This window comes from Alosa pseudoharengus, unplaced genomic scaffold (assembly GCF_046254945.1).
Source record: "Alosa pseudoharengus isolate Yale_2024_CS ecotype anadromous, Long Island Sound unplaced genomic scaffold, YU_APseudo_1.1 YU_APseudo_1.1_scf_23, whole genome shotgun sequence".
Classification (NCBI taxonomy): Eukaryota; Metazoa; Chordata; class Actinopteri; order Clupeiformes; family Clupeidae; genus Alosa; species Alosa pseudoharengus.
The window spans coordinates 26,021,821-26,046,492 of NW_027468685.1; the positions used below are offsets into that span (position 1 = coordinate 26,021,821).

The following is a 24,672-nucleotide window of genomic DNA, read 5'->3' on the forward strand; positions in this document are numbered from 1 at the left end:
TTTCTCTCTGTCCTTCCATTCTCTACCCTAGCCCATTGTGGATCCCCTCTTCACCGAACCAAAAGCTGACAGGCAAGGGGTGCAAGAAGGAACATTTTTTTCTTCGTTTCTGGCAAGACAGTGGGCAGTGGCGGTGGTTGGTGACTGCCCCTACACCTCCGTCTGCAGGTCAATGATGTCCTGCCCCACCAGGGGGATGGTGGCGCCCGCCTTCTCCCACTCCACCGCCTGCATCTCCAGGGGCGAGGGCTGCAGGGGCTCAAGGTCCTTGCGCACCCAGGCGGGAGGCGAGTGCTGCTGCGATCTGGGGACACCTTCCCACGGCCGCTCACAGGGCATCTGCTGTTTGTCCTGCAGAAAGAGGTCATAAAGGATTAGTGATTAGCAACTAGCCGTTAGCATGCATCCACACAGACCTATTCCTAGCACAGAGTTCATACTGTTTATAAGCATTACTAAGAAAATGGAATCCTATACTTAAACATATCAATGTATATTTAGTACTCTCCAAATTTCTTAGGCTGCTTTAAGAGGTAATACTAGCTATAAACATTATACAAACAATAGATGTATTTGTCACTGGTCCACTTTAATTCTTAGAATACTTGGCTTTAATGTTTTGTTATGTGCTGCTTAAGCTTTGAAGGACCCAATTGTTCAATGTAGCTGAATCAGAAGAAAGCACAAATATGATGGCACTTACGCTGTGGTTAGTTTTATCGCTACCTCCTGAGGACACGCTCCATCTCACAGACTGTGGAAAGGAAAGAGAGAAAGTAATTATTATAATGACCCTTGAAAAAGTGTCTGCCTTTCATTACAATATCAAACACAGGAGTGGGGAGCTAAGGTCTACTCCTATCTACAATAATGATTCTCATTTTCTCAGGGAAGGGCAGAAAAAAAGAAAGTGTGAGGAGCGAGGAAGTGTTAGAAGTGAAGATCGGTCTGTTTGCAGTCTGCGTCTGTGGATGTGTTCATGTCCTACTCTGTCACACTGAAATCTTTTAATGAGAAATAAGGATGCTTCCAAATGTATCAAACTGTACCATGTTGCAGTGATTGTGCAACCTTAAGGAAAGTGATGTGTAAGATGGCCTGATCACTTGTATAGTCTGTAAGTCTATCTATCTATCTATGCCACATCCTTGTTCGCTTGTTTGTTGGAATCTACTCTATATGGTTCTCACCTTGCTATCTGAGGCGGGTGACTCTCTGTCCTTCTCAGCATGATGTAATTTCCTGTTGAGGTCCTGGAACATGTTCTGGTGACGTTTACGTGTGTGCATGATCTTCTACAGAAAACATCAAAGAAGGACAAAAAATACCAGATATTAGCACTGTGAATCTTATTAGGTGCATAATATATCATCTTTCACTATACATTTACTAGAAGAAAGTGAAGGAAAGGAAAGGATATTTACCTCAAAGTCGAGCTCCGCATAGCGTGATTTCTGCCTCTGTAATGGTAGAAAGACAGAAAGAGATGCAAACAACAAGGTTAGTCTTACACCGATCACTTACAGAATACTTAATTAATCATCAATTAATCGATAATTAATTAATAGTAGTAATTAATAGAAAAGTAGGTTTCGCACCGTATCATCCCTCACCTCGAGCGAGCTCATGGACAGTGTGGAGATGGTCTCGCTCTTGGACATCATGGAGTTCATGGAGTCGAAGGTGTCCCCTAGGCTGCTGGTCATGTGCGACTCGCTGGAGATGTTGTGCAGATTCTGGACGGGCGAGTCGTGCTCGGAGTAGGAGACGCTCACGCGGTCAGATGGCAGCATCTTCATTCCGTAGGCAGCCGCCTGGGGCTCGGCGTAGCCTCCACCGCCACTCAGATGGACCAGGCGCGCCTGGGGAAGCTGCTCCACGCTGATGTTGTACTTGCCGCAGCCGGAGAGCTCGTCTTTGGGCTTAGAGCGGAGGGTGGACGTGGTGTTGGGGAGGAGCACATAGCCGCCACTTCCGCTGCCGTCCGGGGAGTTGCCCTCGGCCTGCCCGCGAGCCAGGTCGGCGTCCAGCTGCTTGAAGATCTCGCTGTCGCACACATACACAGGCTTTCCGCAGGATGGGTCCAGGCCCATGCTGCCACCGCGCTTGTCGCGTTTCAGGGTCAGCGTGTGGCTGGAGTAGTCAGGCACCGACTGCAGGTGGACCTTGGTGGTAGTGTTGGCGGGGAGGGTGTGGAAGTTGGGGCCCATGGGCAGTTGCATCTGGGGAGGGGCCATCTTCTCCTCAGAGGAGCTCTTCATGCCACCTGGAGTTCCAGAGAGAGAGAGAAAGGTTGGGGGGTTAGACGATTTTTGGATATAACACCATCAAGCGCCATCAAGCACGCTGGTATTTTTAGACTACTTTTTGAAGAAATGAGAGCACAGATGTTCTAAGCTGCTTTGATGTAAAAGCTGTTTGATACATGACAAGAGCTTAAAACAGAACAAAATGTTCCAATGTCTCACCTGGTCTACCAGATTCAGCATCCTTCTCGAAGTCAGACTACAGGAAAAAAAACAAAAAAAACAAAGGTTAGTGTACAAGTTCATCTTTTAAGCTTAAATAAGACTGCAGGCAGATTGCAGACTGAGTTTGGTCATTTGAAGACTCTCACCATGAGCTGAGTGTGTCCATTTTGAAGGGAGCTGCCAGAGTCACCATTGCCATCATCCTTACGGTCAACCACTCTGCACTTAACAGCCTCCTGGACCTAAGAGAGGTCAGACAAAATAGAAAACAAAATCAGTTACACACTTTGAAATACATCTGTTAATGAGGTTACATTTTCTAAAGAGCTTTAAACTTTGTGTTAGCTTGAGAGTTTTTCTTTCCATGCATCTTTGCATACCTCTCTGCGAAGGATGCAGTGAACCATGACGATGATGAAGCCTTCCAGTGAGTCGAAGACGGCGAAGAGGATCTGGAACAGGGCTGAGCGGCGGTCGGTGATGGCAAGCACGGCAGACATCCAGGTGAGGGCCAACAGAGGCAGAACCACACAGGAGCTCCACAGCGATGCCCTGCAGGTCAGGAGTGGTCAGAAACAACAGGTAGGGTTTAAAAACACATCCAACCCTGAAGCTTCAGTGGTCATACTCTTTTGACAAGCAGAAATCAGTATGTAGGATGCAGGATTTAAGTGTGTGCAATCTAAATGGCCATTGGTCGGACGGAGAGAGGGGATCGATATGACGTACCCAGCTCTCTCCTTCAGTTTCACGTCCGTGATGCCGTCCTTGGACACAAGCTTGTTGAAGACCAGAATGCCAATCACCATGTTAACCTGAGATGGAAGGGAACAGGAGAAATATGATTAGATATATAATGCTCGCAAAGGGCTGCTGAATTACTGAGGACCTCAGATCTTGTTTCTCAGTCGCTCTGAGAGAGGGTGGAGACAATCCTTACCAGAACAACTGCGGCAGCCGGTCCCACAAACGAATAGAGGAGACCGCCCTCCAAAGACAGCCAGCAACTAAGAGAAAGAGAAGGCACAATATTAGGATTGCAAGGGTAAAAAAAGAGAGAAAGAAAGAAAATGCATGAGAACGTGGATGGAGGAGAGGAGAAAGAGATTCCACTTACTAGTTAACGGTGCCATATCCCTTCGCCTTGGTGAATCCAACAGACACAGCCACAACCAGTGCAGGCAAACCTGTAGGAGACACGATGAAACTTAGTAAGGAGATAAACAAAACAAAGACTCCACAACTTGAGGTCTAAATCCACAGCTTGATGTTTACAGGACTGAGGGGATTGCTGTCTATATCTATGGTTTGAGAGCGTTCCACTCACCCCATCCGAGACACAGGAAGCGCTTGCGGATGATGCGGTTGCGCAGGCGGCCAGTGACGGCCATGTACGACTGCCATGCCTCCGTCAGCACCCAGCAGAACGAGGACAGGAAGAAGAAGTGCAGGAACGCTGCCACCAGGGTGCACACCACCTACAGGAGGAGGAGGAGGAGGAGGAGGAAGAAAGGGAGGAAGAAGAGCGAGAAAGAGATGTGAGCTTCACTGGGGTAGGACCTTTAGTATGGTTAGCCGGCTGAGAGACAACGCAGGAAATCAAGAGAGGAGGTGACGCAGGACGTCCGGGTGGCTGGACATACCTTGTTGCGAGCCTGTGTCTGGCCAATCAGGATGAGGGCGTTGGAGCAAATGATGGACAAGCAGAAGTTGATCAGGATGACAGAACGCTCTGAGCGGATGTACCTGGAGAGAAGGTGGACAGAGAATATCAGTGGGTGGTCAACATCAGTGCTAGGCAGATTATATACTGTGGATTAAAATCTATATAATCTGCTGGAGCTTCTATAAGAGAACATTTCTTACTTCCAAACGGAGACATAGATGATGATAAGCAGGAGCAGTGTGAGAGAAGAGACTCCACAGCCCACAATCAGAGTCACGGAGGGGAGATATGTTTTGTCCATGTCCTACAGAAAACACAAAGAGACAAAAAAAAAACGGGTTTAGAAATATCTTTCTCTATGACACACACACACACACACACACACACACACACATACACACACACATACACATGCACGCAGGCAAACTGAGCCTCTGGGTTGCTATGAAGCGCAGCACTAGCCTGTTCTCCCTGTGGGTAGACAGCTGAATGGCACAAGTAGGCCACAGCTGAGGCAAGGTGACCTGAAGGTTAACGTGTCAGAAAAGATGAAGCGCGGGCGCTGGAGATGTGGCCGTCGAGGTCCGCGCCGCCATTTCTCTGCCGATCTTTTGAACCAGCAAATGAGGCGCGACCGACACGCCACATATATCTCGGGGATCTTCTGGTTCATGTGCGGACAAAATCGCCTGAGCTTCCATCTCTCTCTCTCTCTCTCTCTCTCACCCATAAAAATAGATAAGCAAATGCACATATCGCAATGATAAACAGCTAGCCACTCAGCAAAAGGACTAGAGGGGCTTTGGAATGATTGTGCGTGTGGTCAAGAGTGTGCACCGTAGGCTTATAAAATTACAAAGAGTGTGAATCATTTGTTGAGCTTGAGTTTGTGTCATGAATTTTTATGTGTTTGGGACTGTGTGTGTGTGTGTGTGTGTGTGTGTGTGTGTGTGTGTTGTGCACCGTGTCTAATGGGTGAAGTGGACAGGTGGGTCATTCTCACCTCTGCATTAATCAGCGGTGCTGTGTGACAGCAGCTAAACGCCCTCCCCCGTGCCAACGGGCATGTCTAGGTGATGCCCCACGCTCCACCTACCCTCTCTCTGCCCATGCCAGCCCTGCTGTGGTGCCAATGGTGTGTGTGTGTGTGTGTGTGGGGGGTTCTGCCCCTGACCCCCCCCCCCTCTCTAATCCCCCCACTGCCTCACCAGCCTCCCCCACAGCAGATAATTAGCTGGGTTCGCAGCCAAGCACTGTTTCCTGGCAGAGTCGGCAGGCTCATTTAGCGCCTGCGATTAAGACAAATTTGTATCATGGCACTGGCCGCCTAGGTGCTACCATGGGCTGCCACGGGGGGCTGAAGGAGAATAGATTGTTGCCTGTCCACCAGGGGTCGGATGGATCAATACCACTCCAATGGGGCATGTGTTATAGTCCTCTATATTAAAGAGTTATAACAACTGAATCGATAAGATGTTCAGCTAATTTTTTTTTTCATGAGCTAGTTGTAGTGATTCTGTATTTAACAAAGTTATTCTGTATAAAAACTAATTTGATTGGGTTGTTTACTAATTTGATATTAAGTTCAGCAGGTGACTGGGGACAGAGGTGGAAACTGGCAAATGCTGCCATCTCTTGTCTCCAAAACAGCAAACAAACAAACAAGCGAAAGACAAAACCAAAACAGGGATTCATTTAAGTCCTTCTGATGCATTCCCATCCAAAAGACGAGAGAAAAGAAAAAAAAACAGATGGCGGTGGTGAGTGTGAGGGAAAAACAGACTTCTCGTTTGCGTTTTAATAGGACCGGAGAGACTGTTGTAGGAACGGTGTTTGTGTGACTGTGTGTGTGTGTGAGAGAGAGACGGAGAGGTACGGAGCGAGAGAGACGATGAGATCCTGTTGGGCTTGTCTATCAGTCTGATACCATTGGCTCGTGCTAACGAACGAAAATCAAGCCTTTGTGACCCAGATAGGAGTCTCGTTTTTGCCCTTGAAAAGACACAATGTTCTTTTTTTTGCTGTCTCTCTCCTCCCCGAAACTGAAAATCAGGGCAGTAGAGAGGAAAAAAAGGGCCACTGAGACAATTAAGTGAGCGCTTCCGTTTCTGGGGATTGATTACCTAGTATGCACGACTTAAATGAGGGGGCCGCTGGTCAAGGGCATTGGGAGGACTCAGAGAGAGGGCCATTCCAGCTTGACCACACGCCAGAGTCGTTTGTTTCGTTTGTACGTCGGTGCAAGCCTGGCCTAGGAAATAGACCACATCAGAAGAGCGAGGGGCGAGAAACACTGCAGTGTCTAGTCTGAGTATTTCTCTCTCTCTCCCTCTTTCTCTCTCTGTGTCTAGCCCTCTTCTCTCTCTCTTTCCATTGCTCTCTCTCTCTCTCTCGTTATTCTGTTCTCTCATCCTCTCACAGTTTGCAGGCGAACAGTATTGAAAATGTCTATAGCACACATCAAAGCATTTTTTCAGGGGCTGCTTGTGTGGGTATGAGAGAAAGTGTGTGTGTGTGTGTGTGTGTGTGTATGTGTGTATGTGTGTGTTGCGAAGGAGGGGGCATTTCCCCATTGGCTAGTCAGCTTTGCATTAGCTGTGCGAGACAAGATGCTGCCTCGAGTGTGATAGTGAGAGCGAGAATGCGGAATGAGGAGGGGGGGGGGCACTAATGTGGAATTCTTAGATATTGGCAGACTTTATGGGAACGATTGGTGCAGCGAGATCTTGTCAGTTGAAAGGGAAGGGGATGGGGGATGAGGAGGAGGGTGGGCTGAGGAGAGGAGACAGTGGGGGCGCCGTGGCCGAGACAAATCGAATCACCGACGGCAACAACAACAACAGGTCTGAGGATGGACAATGCGCAGACGGAGTCGCCATGCCGACTGGCAGAGTCTGCTGTGCAGCACCACTTTGGCGTTTCTGGCACATAGAGGGCTGCCATGGATAAACCTTATGGGTCAGTGTGGGCATAACACACTCACTCGAAACCAGGACCCTCTCTCTGTCCTCTCTCTCTCCCTCTCTGTTTCTTCTGCAGCCTTGCCACAGGCATGTAGGGTACAATCAAATGCACTGTTGCTCTTTCTTCCTCTCTAAGCATGCATGAGTACTGGCCGCCAGTTTTTTATCTGCAGTAGCAAACTCTAAAGTGTGGAGGGAATGGGCAAAGTTTTTTTTCTTCTTTCTTTTTACCTGGAGGGTAGTAGGTATTAGATAGGGAAGAGAGATGGAGTGGGGGGGGGGGGGGCGTTGAGATGAGGAGGGGAGTTATTTTTCCTTCCGATCTCACAGTCACACAAACGGAGCTCGCGCTGCGGATGCCGTTGCCAGGGCAACTGGCGAGCAGAATGCTTCAGAGGCAGTTTCCAATCAAATAATGACTGATGCAAACGCAGAAACATTACTGTATTTGTTGAGACGTTGCCAAATGGCAAAAGGCTATAGACTTAAGATAATTAGAATCATCCGTCTTCACCAGAGAGTAAACCCTGACAAAAAGTCCAGCATCAAAGCGTTGTTTAAACGTTAATTTCGATATTTTGTAACAATTGGCTTAACTGTTTTAACAATAATGCACAGTATTCAAGCAATATCGAAAAAAGAATACAATAAAAGCAGGTGTAAGGAGAGAGAATGTTCAGGTTGATTGTCATTCTTAAATGCGAATATTACAACCGCTATCAATATAAAATTATGTATAATGATGCCTGTCGCTGTTAAAACATTTGCCTAAATGCATGAAAACAATTTAGGCTACAACGGTACAGAAACACATAGCCTACGTGTGTTTTCTCAATTAAAAACTGCCTCCGGTTTGTACCGCATACACACATGTAGCTTATGTGTCAGACAAACATTTACATCAAAATCATGTAATAACATGTAATGTCTGCAGTCGGTCGAAAAATGCAATCGAACGTATCATATACATACGTTTTGCACACTGTCAATTGAAAAATACATATATTATTTGTCTCATTCATTGGTAACGCGATCAAGACCATAGCCTATGGAATGATACCTGCACACTATCAGACAAAGACGGAGACAGAACGACATCAGAGTAAGGACAAAAACAGCTTTAAACGAACGTTTTCTCTCCAAAGTCATTACACATACATTCACATTGTCAAAAAAAGACAAATATATCAATAGACGACTTACCACATCAGGATTTGGCCGCGCTAAAATGGCGAAGGTGGAGAGTCCGTCACACACGCATTTGGTTCTGAACGAGTCGAGGGGCTGCGCTCTGCAGTTTCGTGGAGACCACGAGCCGAGCAGAGAGAGGCTGCACAGGGAAGAGGAGCAAAGCGAAGAACGGGTTGTGAGACAGGAGAAATTTCTCAGAAAATGTCTCAAATTGCTCAGTCCCCGAGGTTTCTCACACAGAGAACTCGTGCAAAGAACGCGGTGGGTGGGCGCCAGTGATTTATGCGTGTCAGTGCACACTCGGTTTATGGGCAAATCAACCTACTTTCATAATTTCTTTAATGTACACCTGGCTGGTATGCCTGAAACCCATCGTTGAACATCTTGAATAACAAACTATATTCTGCTAAACAAATTTTGCATTAATAAGCTACTGTGTTTCTTTTTTATTTGGCCATCTGACTGTAGTCATCTTAAAAGTTCTTCACAAGGCTATGCACATATAGACTAAGGGGGAAAGACTTTAGTAGATTAAAGTTTGCTTTCTGTAAACAATACGTTTGTCTGTAATTATGTCCCATGGGGACTTTGCATCTGTATGGGCAATTGAAGGTTCAAGAGGACCGAATATTTATCACACATTCAGCCAACATCTAAAGCTCCTCTTGGACCATTAGCATATTGTTGCAGGGCATTTTGGTAAACCAAGGGAAGGCTTCGCTTGACCTGGATTTTTGAGTGATCCCCTCAACCCTCTCTACAATGTCTGGGCATAGTCATTAGCCAGCCATGAGTCACAGCATTTGCATGATCATCAACTGCCTGGTTCTTGCCTAAGGGGCATCTGCATGTGTAAAAAGTCAATCATATTCCACTGCTTCCAATGTATTCAGTGGCCCTAACCTCCCAGTTCCCCTGCATAATCACTTGGGGAAACATAAGACATTTGAATATACAGTAGGCTAGAACTATGAGTCTTGAAAACATTGTTTGGTGAGAGACCTCAGCGACTCAGATAGATAAACACAGGGTGATGGAAATGCATGAAATAAACAAACCGCTCCAATCTCAACACCCACGTCCTTTCTTTGCATCTGTCTATCTGTCTGCCTGTCTGTCTGCTTGACTGAGTGTCTTCTTCCCACACTTTCTTGTCCTCCACTCATGGTTAGAAAATGGACTTGTTCCATCAGCACGTTGACAGCTCTCCTACTCATGACACATGGTGGCCTAATAAAAAAAGTCATCTAGTGTGGCACTGGGAAGCAGATGCCATCTCGCGTAGCCTGCTCTAACGGACGCTAGTCTCTGGGCAGCGAGCCTTTGCCCTGGGAAGTGTGGCGGAGAGTGGGAAGTGACAGAGAGAGAGAGAGAGAGAGAGAGAGGAAAGTGTGATGATAGAAATAGAACCAAGAGGGATTCATCTCAGAGCAGTTCAAACTCCCACTACTCTGGCCTGGTCCAGAGCAAGAGGCTCAATCCAGCCCTCCACCCAACCCTGCCTGCCCTCCACCCTGCCTGCACTCCATCCTGCCCCAGCTGGGGGTTTGGAATGGGTCTGGTACTGCCAGATCCGTTGTGGAAAGGAGGAAATGAGGTCACGCTGAAGTATTAGGAGTGTGGCGGCCGTGCTCTGGGATTGTGGGGCAGCAGTGGCACCACAAGCTGCCACTGGATAGTGTGTTTGCTAATTAAACTCTGCTCTGCTAGCCTAGTGAGGTTCCCTTTATCCCTGTCAGGGTGGGGCCCTAGTCTTCGCAAAGTCAATCACTTCCCAGCTCAAGGGTAAGGCACGAGTAGGGACTCGAGAACCAGTCTGGAAGTTCTGTCTCTGTCTCTCTATTCCTCTCTCTTAGGCCAAAATGTTTTCCGCCAACACACAATACAAATTTTTTTTTAAAATAATGGATGGCCAAGACCACTGCTCGCTTCTCCCGCCAAACTCGTCTCGTGGCTGGGCACATCCATCACGTCTGTTAGCCAAAGCCGAATTTAATTTGGCTGTGATGGCCCGCCCTCCTGAAAGAGTCTTGCGCTAATTAGATTTGCTGTGCCTGCTCTTTGTTTTGGGGCTGTGGCGTGCCAGGTCGCGGTGAAAAGGGCCGCCTCTATCTGAACTCCTTATCTCGCCTTGGTGCTCGGGAGGCTACAAATCTATATACATGCAAATGATGCAGCTGCACCGCGTTTGGAGTGCTGCTTTCCTGTGCATGAGGGTGTGTGTGTGTTTGTGTGTCTGTGTGTGTGTGTGTGTGTGTCTATGTGTGTCTGTGTGTGTCGTATGCCAACTTGTGTTTGTCTTCATTTCTTCATGTGCTTGATCCTCTTAAAAATACATAAGACTATTTCTGAGTGTTCCTCTGAAACATTTGCCCTGCTCTTCCCCAACACACACACACCTGAATAATACACCTGTGTCTCACCTTTCCTGGCACCTTGTGTGCCTCTTACAGGTTCTTATGCAACCTGTTTAGTGTGAATTCTGCTCGCAGGGAGGAGGAGGAGGGGGGGGGCAAAAGAAGGACTTGGATGTCATGGAGCATTAGCACATGGTAGTAGGAGAGAGTCCCAGACGGTGTCAGTGCCCTGGGTCTGCCTCATAGGCACTGGGAAGACTTGCTGCCAACTGGCCCCCTAACACTTAACTGCCAAACATGGATCAGCTATTCCATGTGGATGGTCTGCCCTCAATTGTGGACTTAGAAGGACAGAATGACTACAAGGATGTAGTGACCGTAGAATGGACAAAGACAAGTGAAGTAGTGTTGATACTCACGCTTCACTCTCGTCCCAGGAGATGCATGTTTCATTGATTGTGCCCTGTTGAGGGAGAAATAGAAAGAGAGAGGGAGGGGGAGAGAGAAAGAGAGAGAGAGAGAGAGATTCAGAGGGTCAGATTCTGTGCAGTGGAACATGTAGGACAATCAACGGTCGTGGGCGGAACATTATGTGGTGAACTAACACACTAAGCAGCCCAGTCAACACGCTAACAGCAAAACATTTGCATGCACGCCTTTTAAACACTACACGGCTCACAGTCACTAATCGCCTACAGCCCTGCTGTCTGTCTGTTAATGAGACCTTTCACCAAAGACCCCTCAGGGAGGCCATTAAACTGCCTTCCTCCTTGAGGTAAGTAGGGGGAGAAATCAATGCCACCATTTTGCTCTGAATGCAGTTAAAATGACAGGCTGTTGCATTGACAACAAGCTGCTTGTGAGGCGTGCTTGGTAACTTACGTTGTACAGGTGAGGGAACTCGATCTCGACGGGAGAGGACAGGAGACCTGGGTCAGGCTTCACGATAACAGTGACCACCTTGGAGTTCAGCAGTGTGGTATTGCTAAGGGGATGGAAAGAACACAGGGCTGTTTTTAGCATAAAGAGAGAGAGGGACAGAGAGAGAGAGGGGGAACATTATGTCCTATGAGTGAGAGTCAATCTGAATCTAAAAGTGACCTTTAATCTCAGGGGCTCCCAAGAACGAAACAACACACAATTGATGGAAGACAGATAATATGTTTCCTGCTGGGCAGTAAAGCAATGCCTTTGTCTTATCAGTGCTAGGCTAGGACATTGCTAGGACATCGCCTAGGCTCTCTCAGGTGTGCACCAGAGGACATTGGGCAGTCTTGTCTGTACTGTGGCAGCTCTGTGAGCTCACATGGTCAGCTGTTTACATAGAGACTCTTACCTCTGCAGAGACAGCATCACTCCCAGATTGCGGTAGAGAACGATTCCGGTAACAAAAGAGGATGTGTCTTCCTCATCTGAAAGACATATACACATATACATATGAGGATGATACTACAGGAAGAATGTATACTTAGTATGCATGTAATATAGGTGTGTATGCTTATGAGAATGTGAGCTATGTATAGTATCTACAGTTGTGTGTGAGTGTGTCAATACACGAGTGACCCTCACCAGGCACATCAAAGGTCAGAGCGTTGCGTGTGACAGTGATCTTCTCCTCGGAGTTCCTGACCCACTCGGTCATCCCCCTCCAGCCCTTCGTGGGGAACGTGATATCTGAGGACATGGCTTTGGGTCTCTTCTGGATGCTCAGCTCTGCAGGGGAGGAACGAGTGATAAAGAAGAATAAATAAATGAATGAAAAACAAAATCATACAAAACATGATAAGGTCATGATGAGGTCTTCTTAGAGGAAATGCATGTTTGGAGAAAGACCCCTGAGTAAATTGTATACAGTGTAGTTAGGGGATGTCTGTCTTTTTGATCTGTGCCTTGACTATTACTGGCTTTGGAAGAGTGGGAGTATTGGAGCTTTGGCATACTGTGCATCACCATCCTTCAAGATGAGGGTGGTGTTAAAGGTTTCACTTTGGTTTCACACACATCATCTTCACACTGAAACAGTGTTCTCTCTCTCTCCATCTCTCTCTGTACCTCCATCTCTCTCTCTTTTCTCTCTCTCTCTCTAGTGGGTGTTGTGGCTGAGAATATGTGCTCTCACACTGCAGGTGAGAACTTTGGTCTAAACTTAACCTTGGGAACTGGAGCGTGTGTGTTTGTGTGTGTGTGTGTGTGTTGGAGAAGCTACTATGACACTTTACACCCCCCCACACACCTGAAGGTTCCTAAGCTTTGAGAAGTATATTTTAGCAGGGCAGCAGGTCAAAGGCGAATAAGCCTCACCTAAGTTTTCGGTGACCTCATAGATGTCCTGGAATCCCTTCATCTGTGTACCGATCAGATCCACAAACTCCTCCACCAGACGGAAGAACTCCTTAGTGCTGGCCCCCACCTGTAAGAATTGAGATTATTCATGAGAGTGATCACTGGCTGTATAAACAACGAGGCATAAGCTATTAACTTCTGCAAACTTGATTACACCCTGACAGCTGCTATTTATTTATGCTAAAGTTATGGAGCGTTAGTCACAGTAACAGACAACAAAATGATCACTTAAGGCTACTGACGCAGAACTGACGTGTTTCTTGCAGCTCTCACACACAATACACCTATTAGGATTCCCTCCCCCTAAACCACTAACAATATCCAACATAGCGGTCACATGTTAGTACAGCCTTGAAGATTGTCCGAGGGTCCATAAAAGGAGTGCCTGTTGATTCATAGTTTTTTTTTTTCTCCTCGGATCGAGGGAGAGAGAGAGAGAGAGAGAGAGAGAGAGAGAGAGAAGCAGGAGTGAGTGAGTGGCTGTGTGTGTATGTGTGAGTGGAATCTCGTGCGTTGCCTCTGACGCAAAGCGGCGACAGCGTGGGCGAGGTGAGTGTGTTTGTGTGTGTGTGTTTGTGTGTGTGTGTGTGTGTGTGTGTGTGTGTGCATCAGTGCTGTGATGCTGTGTGCTAATGTTCTTTAACAAGTGCCGTGGTTTGTGGGTGTCTTCAGCAGACACACAGATTGGTGAGTAGGTGTTGTGAATGATTCTCCCCTTCACTCACTCACACACTCACTCTCTTTTTCTCTCTCTCTTTCCCTCCCTCTCTATCTGTTGTGACTTAACCCCAGGCTCTATGATTGCAACCCTGCTTCAACTGGCTGTACCAAATTATAACACATCTACTACCGGGCTGTTCTGTAGGACGGCACATGTTTACGAGTGCTTTTTGAAGTCAGCCACATTTTGAAGGCTTGGTTGTACTGACAGCTTTGACCTGACATTACAACAGTTTCTCAAAATAATACTCCTCACAAAAATAGATATTCCTCTAAGGATGTGTTAATCCAAAGACTGTCTTCATGATTACACAAAGGCTGACAGAGATTTATTTTTTAAAGTAGCTCTATTCAGAGTGGTCCACGTGAGTTGTCTGGGACCAGCGGAAGTGAGAATTGGGACTCGCTAGCTCTTTTGTGTAAAACCTGAACATCATTATGGAGTGGACTGATGGCTCACTATGGCAGCAAGAGACAGATGAAAGAGATCTGATTAGAACGCTTGAAAAACTTGATGTCAGATTTCTCACAGCACAAGCCTCTCTTTCACACAATGCCCTCCCTGCTGCCTCCTTTCTTCCTATAGTTGCAGAGTAAATGGCTTTTTGTGAGTGATATTAAGACACAAGCTATTAAGTGGTTACACACACACACACACACACACACACACACACACACACACACACACACACACACACACACACACACACACACACACAGTACATAAACACAAACTAACCATTTGCATTTCTTCCCATTTCTCGCGATGTTCCTCCTTCAGTAAGTTGCTGATTGTCTGAGCATAGTTCTGATGATGCAAAATGTTAAGAATGAATGAAACGCTCGTAATATGCCGCACATGTCAAAATAAAATAATACTGAAAGACATCCTGAATAACTTGAATACATTTCACACAAAACAAAATGTCTGGCTGTGTCTTGTTACCTCTACATCTGCATGTCTGACACTGTAGCCATCTCTTCTGAAGATGTGGGTGGTGTTCTTGAGGATTTCCATTGAGGCCAGCAGATCTCCACTGTACTTGGAGCCCTGGTCGGTTGTAGTTTTCAGCTTCAGGATCACGTTAGACACACCATCCTCAATAAGGCCTTGCTGCGCCTTGGCCAAATGTTCGCGGGACTGCAGGAATAAATGGGATTAATTTTCTTCAACATACAATCTTGTAATGATGCAATTAGTACTTGGAACCAGGGCAGGAAGGCTCACCAGGGTCTGGATGTCCTGGTACTCTTTGGAGACACACTTCACATGAGTAGGACTCTCCCAGTAGGCAAGACCAATGGCATCCATGGTGCATCGGCGAAGGATCACACCTGTGGACAAAAGACAACCACTGTCATCTAACCAAGTCGTTCAAATAATACTGTAAATGAAATGCTGATAGGTTGTCCAGAGTGGAGGGATGATATTGTCTTAAGTTTACCTGTCGCATCAGGGGGGCAAGGTACAGCAGCAAAGTCGCCAGCAGCGGTCCTCTTCCAAATCATATTGCCAAAGTTGTCCTCATCGCAGATCTCATGGGGTTCTGCAAGGGCCAGATACCGGACTATTTAGTTTTGCCTCTCAGTTGAAAGTCAGATTCAAATGAATGGAGAAACAATTGAGGGAAAAAAACGGCATAAGATGCGGCACTGACCTGGGCACCGTTTCTCACTGCAGCGTTTGGACTCAGCCCTTGAGCCAGGGCAGGGTTCTCCACCGAAGAAAGGCCCATCACAGTTCCTCTGCCTCTCCATGATGCCACCACCACAGGTCTTAGAACAGGAGCTCCAGGAAGTCCAGGGCAGCCAGCGTCCGTCAACTAGATCATCCAAAGAGAGACCACACAGCTCCTGTCACCTGACCTAAACATCTTTTAATCTAGTGGCTACTCTCGAACACTCCAGTGAAGTTTTGGTACTTGTGAACAACATGCTCTAAGGAATTTTTATTTTTATTTTATTTTTGTGGGGGGGGTGGGAGGGCTTACCTGGGCAGTCCCTGAGAAAACAGTTGCTGGTCTCCTTCCAGTCACCACGGCATTCAGCTCCACCGTATGAGGGGCCGTTGCACTCGCGAATCCTCTGCATGGTCCCGTTGGAGCAGGAGGCTGAGCAGGTACTCCAAGCTGACCAGTCGTTCCAGGAGCCATCAACTGAAGAAGGAAGACAGAGAGAAAATAAATGACGCTGCTTCTTAGGTGCTGCAGAAGCTTCAGCCAACATTATCTCAGCTGCGCGCACACACATACACACACACACACACACACACACACACACACACATACACACACACAGTCAGGCAGCAGGTGTTTCTACTGTCTTGAGTGGCCATCAGCCTCTTACAGATAAAGAGACTCTTTATCCTCTCTTGAACACTAATGATGGCCTTATGCATCCCTGAGGTTAAAAAGACCTTCTTAAAAGACCCTGTCTCTTTGGAGGAATATGCATCTATACTTAATGTGGTGGACGCCTTGCTTGGTAGGGGTTATTCCTAAGCAACTACACAACCTTTTTGATTTTCGAATGAGCTACAATATACTTGAAATGCCTTGAAGTGCCTGCCTTGTTGCCTTTCATGAGATACTTCAGGTACCCTTTTGGTGTTAAATGGGGCAGTACAAAGGGTGAGGAGGAAGGCTTTTTTGAACAAAAGGGAGGAAATTATCTTTGAGTTAAAGCGCTGGGTTGTCATCATGCACACATGCAGTAGGAATCAGTGGCTATAAAAACAAAGATGAGAAAAATCTGACGCAGAGGAAAATGGAATGTGTGTGTTTGTGTGTGTGAGAGAGAGAGAGCCGGGGTTTGATTTTTCTCGGACTCCTCCAGCCACAAAGGACCCCGAAGCTAATTAGGAGTCTCTGGAGTCCATCGGCTTCAAACGCACCCCGAGTTCCAGCTCATTAGTTGAGCCCCTTAGCCCGGCCAGCAGGCAGGAACCGTTATTTCCTCTCTGCCACGGCCTGGCCCTCTCTGTTAATGGGGATGGATAGAGAGTGCTACTTGACTGTTAAAAGTCCCACTTCAAAATGCATCTGCTGTCTGATTCATCTCTGTGTAAGACACTGAGACTGGATGTTTTAAAACATAAATATTATTATAAAGATTATGTTTGTGTAATAGGTTTGAGTGTGCATGAGACTTTGAGTCTTGCAAATTGAATAGGCGATGCAATACAGTGATAGAAAGGTTGTTGATTTGAAATTTTGGTCTTCACAAATGCATCCGTTAATTCTGATTTCTTTTGCCTTTAAGTGGCAATACCTGTGGTACACATTGCCATCTGGTGGCCAATCTCACAAACTGCAGTTTAAGTCCATGTCTCATTCACACAGACAATGCATTGCAAATAAAGACAAGAGTAGGATAACAAAAGTTGATCACTTACATAAACTTTCAAATGCTTTGCCGTCTTTCATAAATAACTTAAGGTGTGATTTCACTTTTGTATGGCTTTTTCATAAATCCTACATGAGTCAGACAGGATGCACTGACCCAGACAGCGTTAATCTTGATACCATTGACTGTACGCCTTTAAAAATGTGTGTACCTACCATAAAAGCAGTGACTAACATTGCCAAATGCCCACTGAATTCTCCCAATCACCCCACCACACACACACACACACACACACACACACACACATACAAAATAAAAAAAACAATATTTTCTCTCGGGGCAAATGGATGACTCACACCTCCACAACTGACACAAAGGCTATTTAGAATGACACCTAGTATTGTGATCCAGAGAGAGAGAGAGAGAAAGAGAGAGAGAGCATCGTACTTCACCTTACAGTGATATAGGGGCTGCAATTTGACCTTTATCATTTTTGTATTGAACTTTTCAACTAACCTGGGCAGACGGCGATGTTGCAGAACTTGGTCTGTTTGACTGGACCACGGCAAGGCTCACCACCATTCTTGGGCTGCTTGCAGGTGCGCATGCGATCACGGTAGCCGCGGCCGCAGGTGGACGAGCACAGACTCCAGGGTGCCCACTCATCCCAAGCTCCATGAACTGTGGAGAGAGAAAGAGAGAGAGCGCAAGACCTGTTACTGCTTGAAACCTTTTTAAAAAAATTTTTATTACTATTACTTTTAGTCATGTTGTGCTTTGAGGATTCTGCTGTGTGTTACAATCAAGCCAACAGAGCCTCTTTGAAATTCAGCATTTAGAGACATTTTGTACTTAGTTATTAGAGAGTATTTAGTTACAATGCCTAAAGCAGCAACAGGGACTACTAATCTTTCGCTGACCACAGCTGGTGTCTTTAAAGGTCAGTGTCCCAGTGTCGGGCCTTTACTTACTGGGGCAGGAGACGGTGTTGTTGCAGGGTCGGTTCTCACGGAGGGGTCCAGTGCACTGGGTGCCATAGGCTGAAGTGCCACAGATACGAGTACGGCTCTGCCAGCCCTCACTACAGGTCACTGAGCACGCGGTCCATGGGGACCACTCGTCCTGTGTGCCATCACCTTCACACACACACAAACAGAGAAATCATTATAATGTGCTCTTTAGAGGGTAAAATAGGTGGGACTATGAGACTTTGAGCACCAGTCTTGACTGGGGAGCGTCTTAGCTAATGAGCTCACCATTCTGGGGTGCCGTGCTTCCGTACTGAGAGATCTCTCCATCACGCTTCTGGCTGACCATGGAGCGCAGGCCTTGGCTTCTCTGGCGGGCTTGACCTGTGCAGAGGATTATACCGATTACCTTCAGCCTCATTCAGTTGCAACTGCATATATTGATATTTACATGTATTCATTTAGCAGACACTTTTTTATATAATATATTATTTGAGTATTTGAGACACTTTAATGGTAGGTTAAGTTAGCATTGGAAAGGGGTGCAAACAAGACCCATAAAAGCCTATATTGGGTGGGGTTGGAGGGGAAGGGGGAGGGTCTCACCAATGCAGGGCTGGGGGTTGCAGGCACGTCCCTCTTCGACCACTCCCACACAGACACCGTCCTCGGGCTGGCAAGCTCGGCTGCGCACCTGGACTCCACCTCCACACTCAGTGCTGCACTCGGACCAGCGTCCCCAGCCACTCCAGCCCTCTGCAGGACACAAAGGGAATTGCAGCTTTGATGAACACAGATCTTCCCACTAATGTTACTCTACCCCCCAATGTGTTTCATATGAACATACATTACATGCATAAAAAAAAACATTTAGTTGAGCTGTTTTTGCCATAGTTAGAATAGATAGAAGTGAACATTACTTTAACTGCAGCACTGATAGAGTTTTCATTGCTGGCCTCTAGTGGTCATCTGAGAGAACTACCTACAGGTCTATTGAGACCTTTGCAGACTCTGTCTGCGGCAGAGCTTTTACACAGCCTCCAATAGGTCACCTACGGCCCCCCTGAATGCTCTCTAACTGTTACCATTCTGTGGGTGAGTCTAAGCACACTGGGTTTCTTTGGATGGAGTTCATCAAAGCCCATTTCAGGTTCTCCAAAGGGAGCCTATTGACTGTGTGCCAAGGAGAGGCGGGGGGTAGAGAGACGAGGTGAAACAGCATCGTCGCTCTCACCCGACAGGGGGAAAGAGAAAAGTAGAATAAAGTCAGTCTCGCCACAGACCGAGCTTGTTTTTGAAATTAAGGCAGTTTGTCTTTGTTTTGGGCGCACTCTCTCTCTCTTGCTTTTCATCTCCTATGCGGCGCCAGAGACCGAGAGTGGTGTGTGCCCCCTCGCCCCGGCGAGGTAACCATGGAAACCACAAGTGCTCGGCATCGATTTCCTCTGCCGACTAACTGCGAGCGCTTTGTGAAGAGCATCTCTGCCTGCCTCAGACGAGATTGATTGCCGAGCACGCATTCAGAATTGTGTGAAAAGGACTGCTTATTCAAACCTACAGAGTTGCTGAGTGGTGATGGTGTGTGTGTGTGTGTGTGTGTGTGTGTGTGTGTGTGTGTGTGTGTGTGTGTGTGTGTGTGTGTGTGTGTGTGTGTGTGTGGTGGGGGTGAAAAGTCCCTTGCTTCTGCACCCACTCCACACAGTAAATGAACTGATTATGATTCTGAGACGTTCCGGGGGCAGGTTCTGCTGTGTAATCCCCTGCAGACGTGTGTCTGGAGAACAACACCTGAGTGGCCCGCGCATGACATGCTCCGGCAACAATCAAAAGGAGAGTTCAGGAGAGCGCTTGGACCCCTGTGGTGGGGAAGCACCCAGCTGCTTAATGAGGGGCGCAAATGAACAAGTAAACAATACTCTTCAAAACACACACACACACACACACACACACAGATCTGAGCCTAGTGTTTGTACTCACTCATGATCTCGGCATCGCGACCGTTGTCTCTCAGGGTGGGCGCGCACTTCTCTCCTCTGTAGCAGCTGCTGGACCTCCTCTTGGGCGTCTCCCAGCACTGGCACGGGGTGGCCATGATGCCGCAGGGGTTGCTGTGGGTGCTGGTCGCCAGGCAACTCTCCAGCCACTGGCAGAGCATCTGACAGGCGGGCATGCTGGGGTTCCTCTTGCCCACGACCAGGAACTCGATCTTGAACTCGTCGCCCTTCTTCTCGTCCTGGTCCTGCTGCTGCTGGGGCTGTTCGGTGGCGAGGGCTGCGGCGGCGGCCATCATCTCCAGCTGACCGGGCTTGGGCAGAGTTTTGCGGAACTGCAGGAACTGCTTGCTGGACTCCAGGTAGGCCACGGAGGTGGAGGCGTCGCACAGGCGGACCACTTCGTCGAAGCTCTCCATGCCCAGGAAGGTGCGCGAGGTCTCCAGGAAGGAGTCGTACTGGAAGGTGCGCACCTGGCGGGGCAGGCAGACCTCGGTGGGCTTGGTGATCTTCATGAAGACGGTGTAGCGGCGGGGGTCCGGGTTCTGGAGGGTCCAGGAGCACGGCGCCGATGGGAGGATGTTGTCGGAGGTCATGACGCCAAAGAAGCGGTTCTGTTCCACTCTACCGCAGGCGGGGACAGCGGCGGCGGCGGCAGCAGCAGCGAGGGCAGATTTCGAGGAGGACGAGGAGGCGGCGGCAGCGACGGTCAAGGAGGCCGAGGCGGACGAGGAAGAGATGGAGGCGGAGGCCGGGCCCGATAGCGTGCCCGCGCTCACACCCCCCAACACCAGGACGGCCAGGACCAGGCCTAACACCGACAGGACACTTCGCTCCATCGCTGCGATGGTCGTCATGACGACGGAGGGATGGATCGTTGAGCTGAACTCTGCTTCCTCTCTCCTTTCTGTCTCACTCTCCGGTTAGCTTGACAGGTGGGTTCTCTTAAGCGCTTCTCTAAAGGGACCAAATGGAGGCTTCTCCGCTCCCTGGACTTTGGATGGAGGGTTGTTGTCTTCTCTTAGGACAGCCTGAAAGACATGCCCAGGTGACAGAACGATCTGTTGGATTCAACACACACAAGAGAAACACAACAGAGAATTAGCCTCAGAGAAAGAGAGAGAGAGAGAGAGAGAAAGAGAGAGAGAGAGAGAAAAGACACACTTGCACAAGTTAGCCCAACTTAATCAAAGCACTCTTCATTATTATCATTAGCGAATGTGAAAGGGACAAACGAAAAGGATGATTCCTGGTAAACATAATCATCATCAGTTGGCCTCCGGTGCTGGCATTAGCAATGTTCTGTTGAGACACGGCTCACCCCCCCACTGCTCACACCCCCCTTCTTCAGCTACTGCAGGTTCACATGGGCTTATTGTATGCACTGATTACTGTAGCTGGATGGGAGGCCGGGAGCAGGGAGGAAGAGGGAGAGAGAGAGAGAGAGAGAGAGAGAGAGAGAGAGAGAGAGAAAGAGAGAGAGAGGGGGTAATTATGCTCTTGGGGACTGCAATTAGGCAGCTCTTTTGCTCAGCTCCGATATGCTCTAGTCTGCTTGTCTCTCCTCGTCCCCTCACCCCCCTCCACAACTCAGCGTTCTGTTGCCCTCCCACGCTGCTGCGTCAATGCCAGGCTTGTCAAGTGGCAGAAGCTTACACGCATTCACTAAAGGCCCCCCACCACCTCCTTCTCTCGGCAGGCATGCGGCCTTTGCTTAGGATGCTTGACTTCTGAGCAGCCTGGTAGCCATGGAGATGCAGAGCCACAGACCTGTCTATCTCCCAACTCCTAATCTGCTGGATTAGCTCTGTGAAGTGGAGGGATACTGGACCCCCCCCCCCCCACACACACACACACCAATATCACAATTAATTGGAGTGATAGTGTGAGAAAATGGATATGGAAAGGTTGAGTGATTTAAAAAAAAAAAAAATTGAGTGGAATTGCAAAGTAGCGTTTTGTTTTCTTTCACTCTCCCTCTAGCTCTCCTCTCTCTTTCTCTCTCTCTTTCTCCCTCTCTCTCTCCCTCTGTCTTATAGCGTCCCAGATTGCGTTAAGGAGCCTGGCCGCTCGTCAAAAGCTCCATTGAGCCGCGACTGAACAGGGGGTCTGTTACTGAGCGACTGAGCAGGGGGCAGCTGTGGGGCACTTACAGAGCCGTGGAGGCCATCGCAGCCTCCGTTCCCACGGCACCCAGCTACACGTGAGCGTGTGTGTGTGTGTGTGTGTGTTTGCACTAACCGTGAGACCCCCCACCTCCCCACAGGGCTTCTGTCCAGTCACATCCACAAACAACCCAATCTGGCCTCGGGTACGAGGCAAGCGACATCAGCTGCACATAGCCGGCTTGGCAGCGCAACTGTTGTTGAGGCAGCACATACTGTAAGCCCTACGCTGGAGCAACTCAGGGAGAGAAGCATCGCTGGGAGACTGGGCTGTCGCTACTGAGCAAAATTGCTCTGTCATAAAACATGCAGTAAAGCAAGCCGTCTTTTCCTAAAGAAATGGGCTTTTAAGTGAATATGCCTTAATTGCCCATTGAGATGCTAAAGGCAGGGTCATTTTCAGATCATCAGTATTAGAATCAATTCGTAATCAATAGGAGATCAACTTACTAATTAGGAACCTAAAGCAACAGTCGGCTATGGATGCGCAGACACATTTGCAATCTGTGACTGTAACTTCTGCTTCATTCTTTCCCTCTGCTCTGTCTCAGAACATTTACCTCTGTTGCTCTCCGTTTCTGTTAGCCACTCTCTCCCCTCCCCATCCTCTCTCTCTCCCTCTCTCTCTCACCCCTCCCATCAGCGCCGGAAGTGCACTGAGAGTACTTTTCAATAGGCGGCAGAGTGAACTCAGAAAGTTCTCGTTCTCACATGGAAAGCTTTCCTCCCTCTCTCTCTCTCCCTCCCTCCCTCCCTCCCTCTCTTTCCCTCCCTCCCTCCCTCCAATCCTCTCTTCCTCCCTCCCTCTCTCCATTCCTTTCCATCCACCCTCCCTCTCAGCTGATAGAAATGGGTGGTTATGGAAACATCTGTTGTTTTTCCTGCAGACTTACACATGAAAAGCCAAATAGGGAGGCAAAGGGGAAAAGATGATTTACCCACAGATACACTACCCCTCCAGGTGTTTGCTCAAAGCCATCTCGTTAAATGGCACTTTGGCATCAGCATTTTGATCAACTACCTTACATAAGGTTATGCTTGCCAATGTCTCCGGCTTCAAAATATTCAATATTTTCTTGTTTCCTCTGCATTTTACATGACATCTAAAAACGCAGATTATGCAAGACCACATTGCACATGCATGGCAGCTAAGCCTTATATCTGTGGAAAGGAGAAAATAATGTGTGAATGCGAGCTAAAGAAATCTTGGCTTGGAATGACCAACAGCGAACAGTGAGAGGCTGTCGAGTTCAGCTGTAGCCGTGGAAACCGCTCCTGTGTGTGTGTGTGAGAGTGTGAGTGTTATCTCACCCACACAACTACATTGGCAAGTGACGTCCGTTATTGCGCACGAAAGCCTTTCTGCTTCTCCTCACACCCCGTGTTCTGTCAAGCTAGTTGCGCTTGCACGCCGGCTCTCAAAAATAAAAAACACTATTATGTATGCTTGTTCCGTGCCGTTTACTAATGTCCATCTCTGTTCTCTTAAGCTTGAGAGATCCCTACTGCATTTTGGGCTCTCTCTTCCCTATTCCTGCAGATCAGCACATTAATGGAACAGCAGTAGGGACTTGGCCACGAGTCTGCCAGTTGGGATTTTAAGGTTGGGACTCACAGTACTGCCCTGCAGCAAATAACAGACAAAACCATGAATAAGAAAACAAAAGAAACACAATTCAATGTTGTTTCTGCTTCTCTGGACTCTTCTCACATCATTCCCATATCCATAGGGCTTACTTACTTTCTTTGGATTGTGCTGACTGAGGCACAGAGTGAAAACAAAAGTACACTTTACCTGTCCCCTAAAGCTCTCCATTAAAGAACAAAAATGCACACGCTCAACAAAGTGCACAACACACTTTCTCTCCTCCCTGTTATTCTCCATCTGTTTCAAACACACAGACACAGCAATGCAGCCACACACACATGCATGCATTCTGCATGGCAATGTGATTAAGGCAACACATTTCACAGCAGCTGCAAACTGTGCAGTACTTCTTGTTAGATTCAGGCGGTGGAGTGGAGTGCTTGCTTTTGGCAGTAACTTAGCGTTGCTCTTTCTTATCAAAAGTGGAGACCCCCGGTTTTACACAGTGGTGGCACACAACAGAGACTTTGACCTGAAAGGGGACATAAAATTGTTGCAACTCCCCAAACTAATTAGGACCTATTAATGAATGGCGTGCCCCAGAAACAAAGTGTGGTCCGACTCTCAGTCTGCACACAAAGCACTGAATAGATTGGGCAGCACCAAACAAGTTCCCACATTATTCTGCCTTCACTTCCAAACACCGTCAGTCTAAGAGACCAAATAGTAGTGTGCTTTTGAGGCTGGCACGGCACTGGTTCTTGTATACTTAAGATCCATTTGGTTGCTGGGGAAACAGCTCCATGCGTGTGGTTTTGTGTGCCTGTGTGGTCGGGAGTCAGGTGGCGCACATAGAGGCAGAACAGGAACAGATGCCAAAACAAAAGTGGGCATAGTGAGCGGG

The 24,672-nt window shown here is 47.8% G+C and overlaps 1 protein-coding gene across 1 annotated transcript; it reads right to left on the bottom strand.

Annotated features, from left to right (window-relative positions):
• Positions 1-150: 150 nt before the first annotated feature.
• On the bottom strand, positions 151-20,854 carry LOC143140224 (adhesion G protein-coupled receptor B1-like). The gene is made up of 33 exons (XM_076301029.1): positions 20,745-20,854; positions 20,297-20,639; positions 20,002-20,257; positions 18,631-18,780; positions 18,313-18,408; positions 18,028-18,192; positions 17,573-17,737; positions 15,703-15,867; positions 15,370-15,534; positions 15,157-15,258; positions 14,940-15,046; positions 14,658-14,852; positions 14,451-14,519; positions 12,950-13,058; positions 12,218-12,361; positions 11,985-12,060; positions 11,531-11,633; positions 11,068-11,111; positions 8,304-8,430; positions 4,338-4,441; positions 4,115-4,217; positions 3,799-3,949; positions 3,589-3,658; positions 3,412-3,478; positions 3,201-3,286; positions 2,852-3,023; positions 2,612-2,713; positions 2,469-2,505; positions 1,614-2,266; positions 1,425-1,460; positions 1,191-1,295; positions 704-754; positions 151-351 (listed from the first exon to the last, which is right to left on the bottom strand). Exons 1-33 carry the CDS (start codon positions 20,852-20,854, stop codon positions 151-153), a joined length of 4,629 nt encoding a protein of 1,542 aa, XP_076157144.1.
• Positions 20,855-24,672: the final 3,818 nt, after the last annotated feature.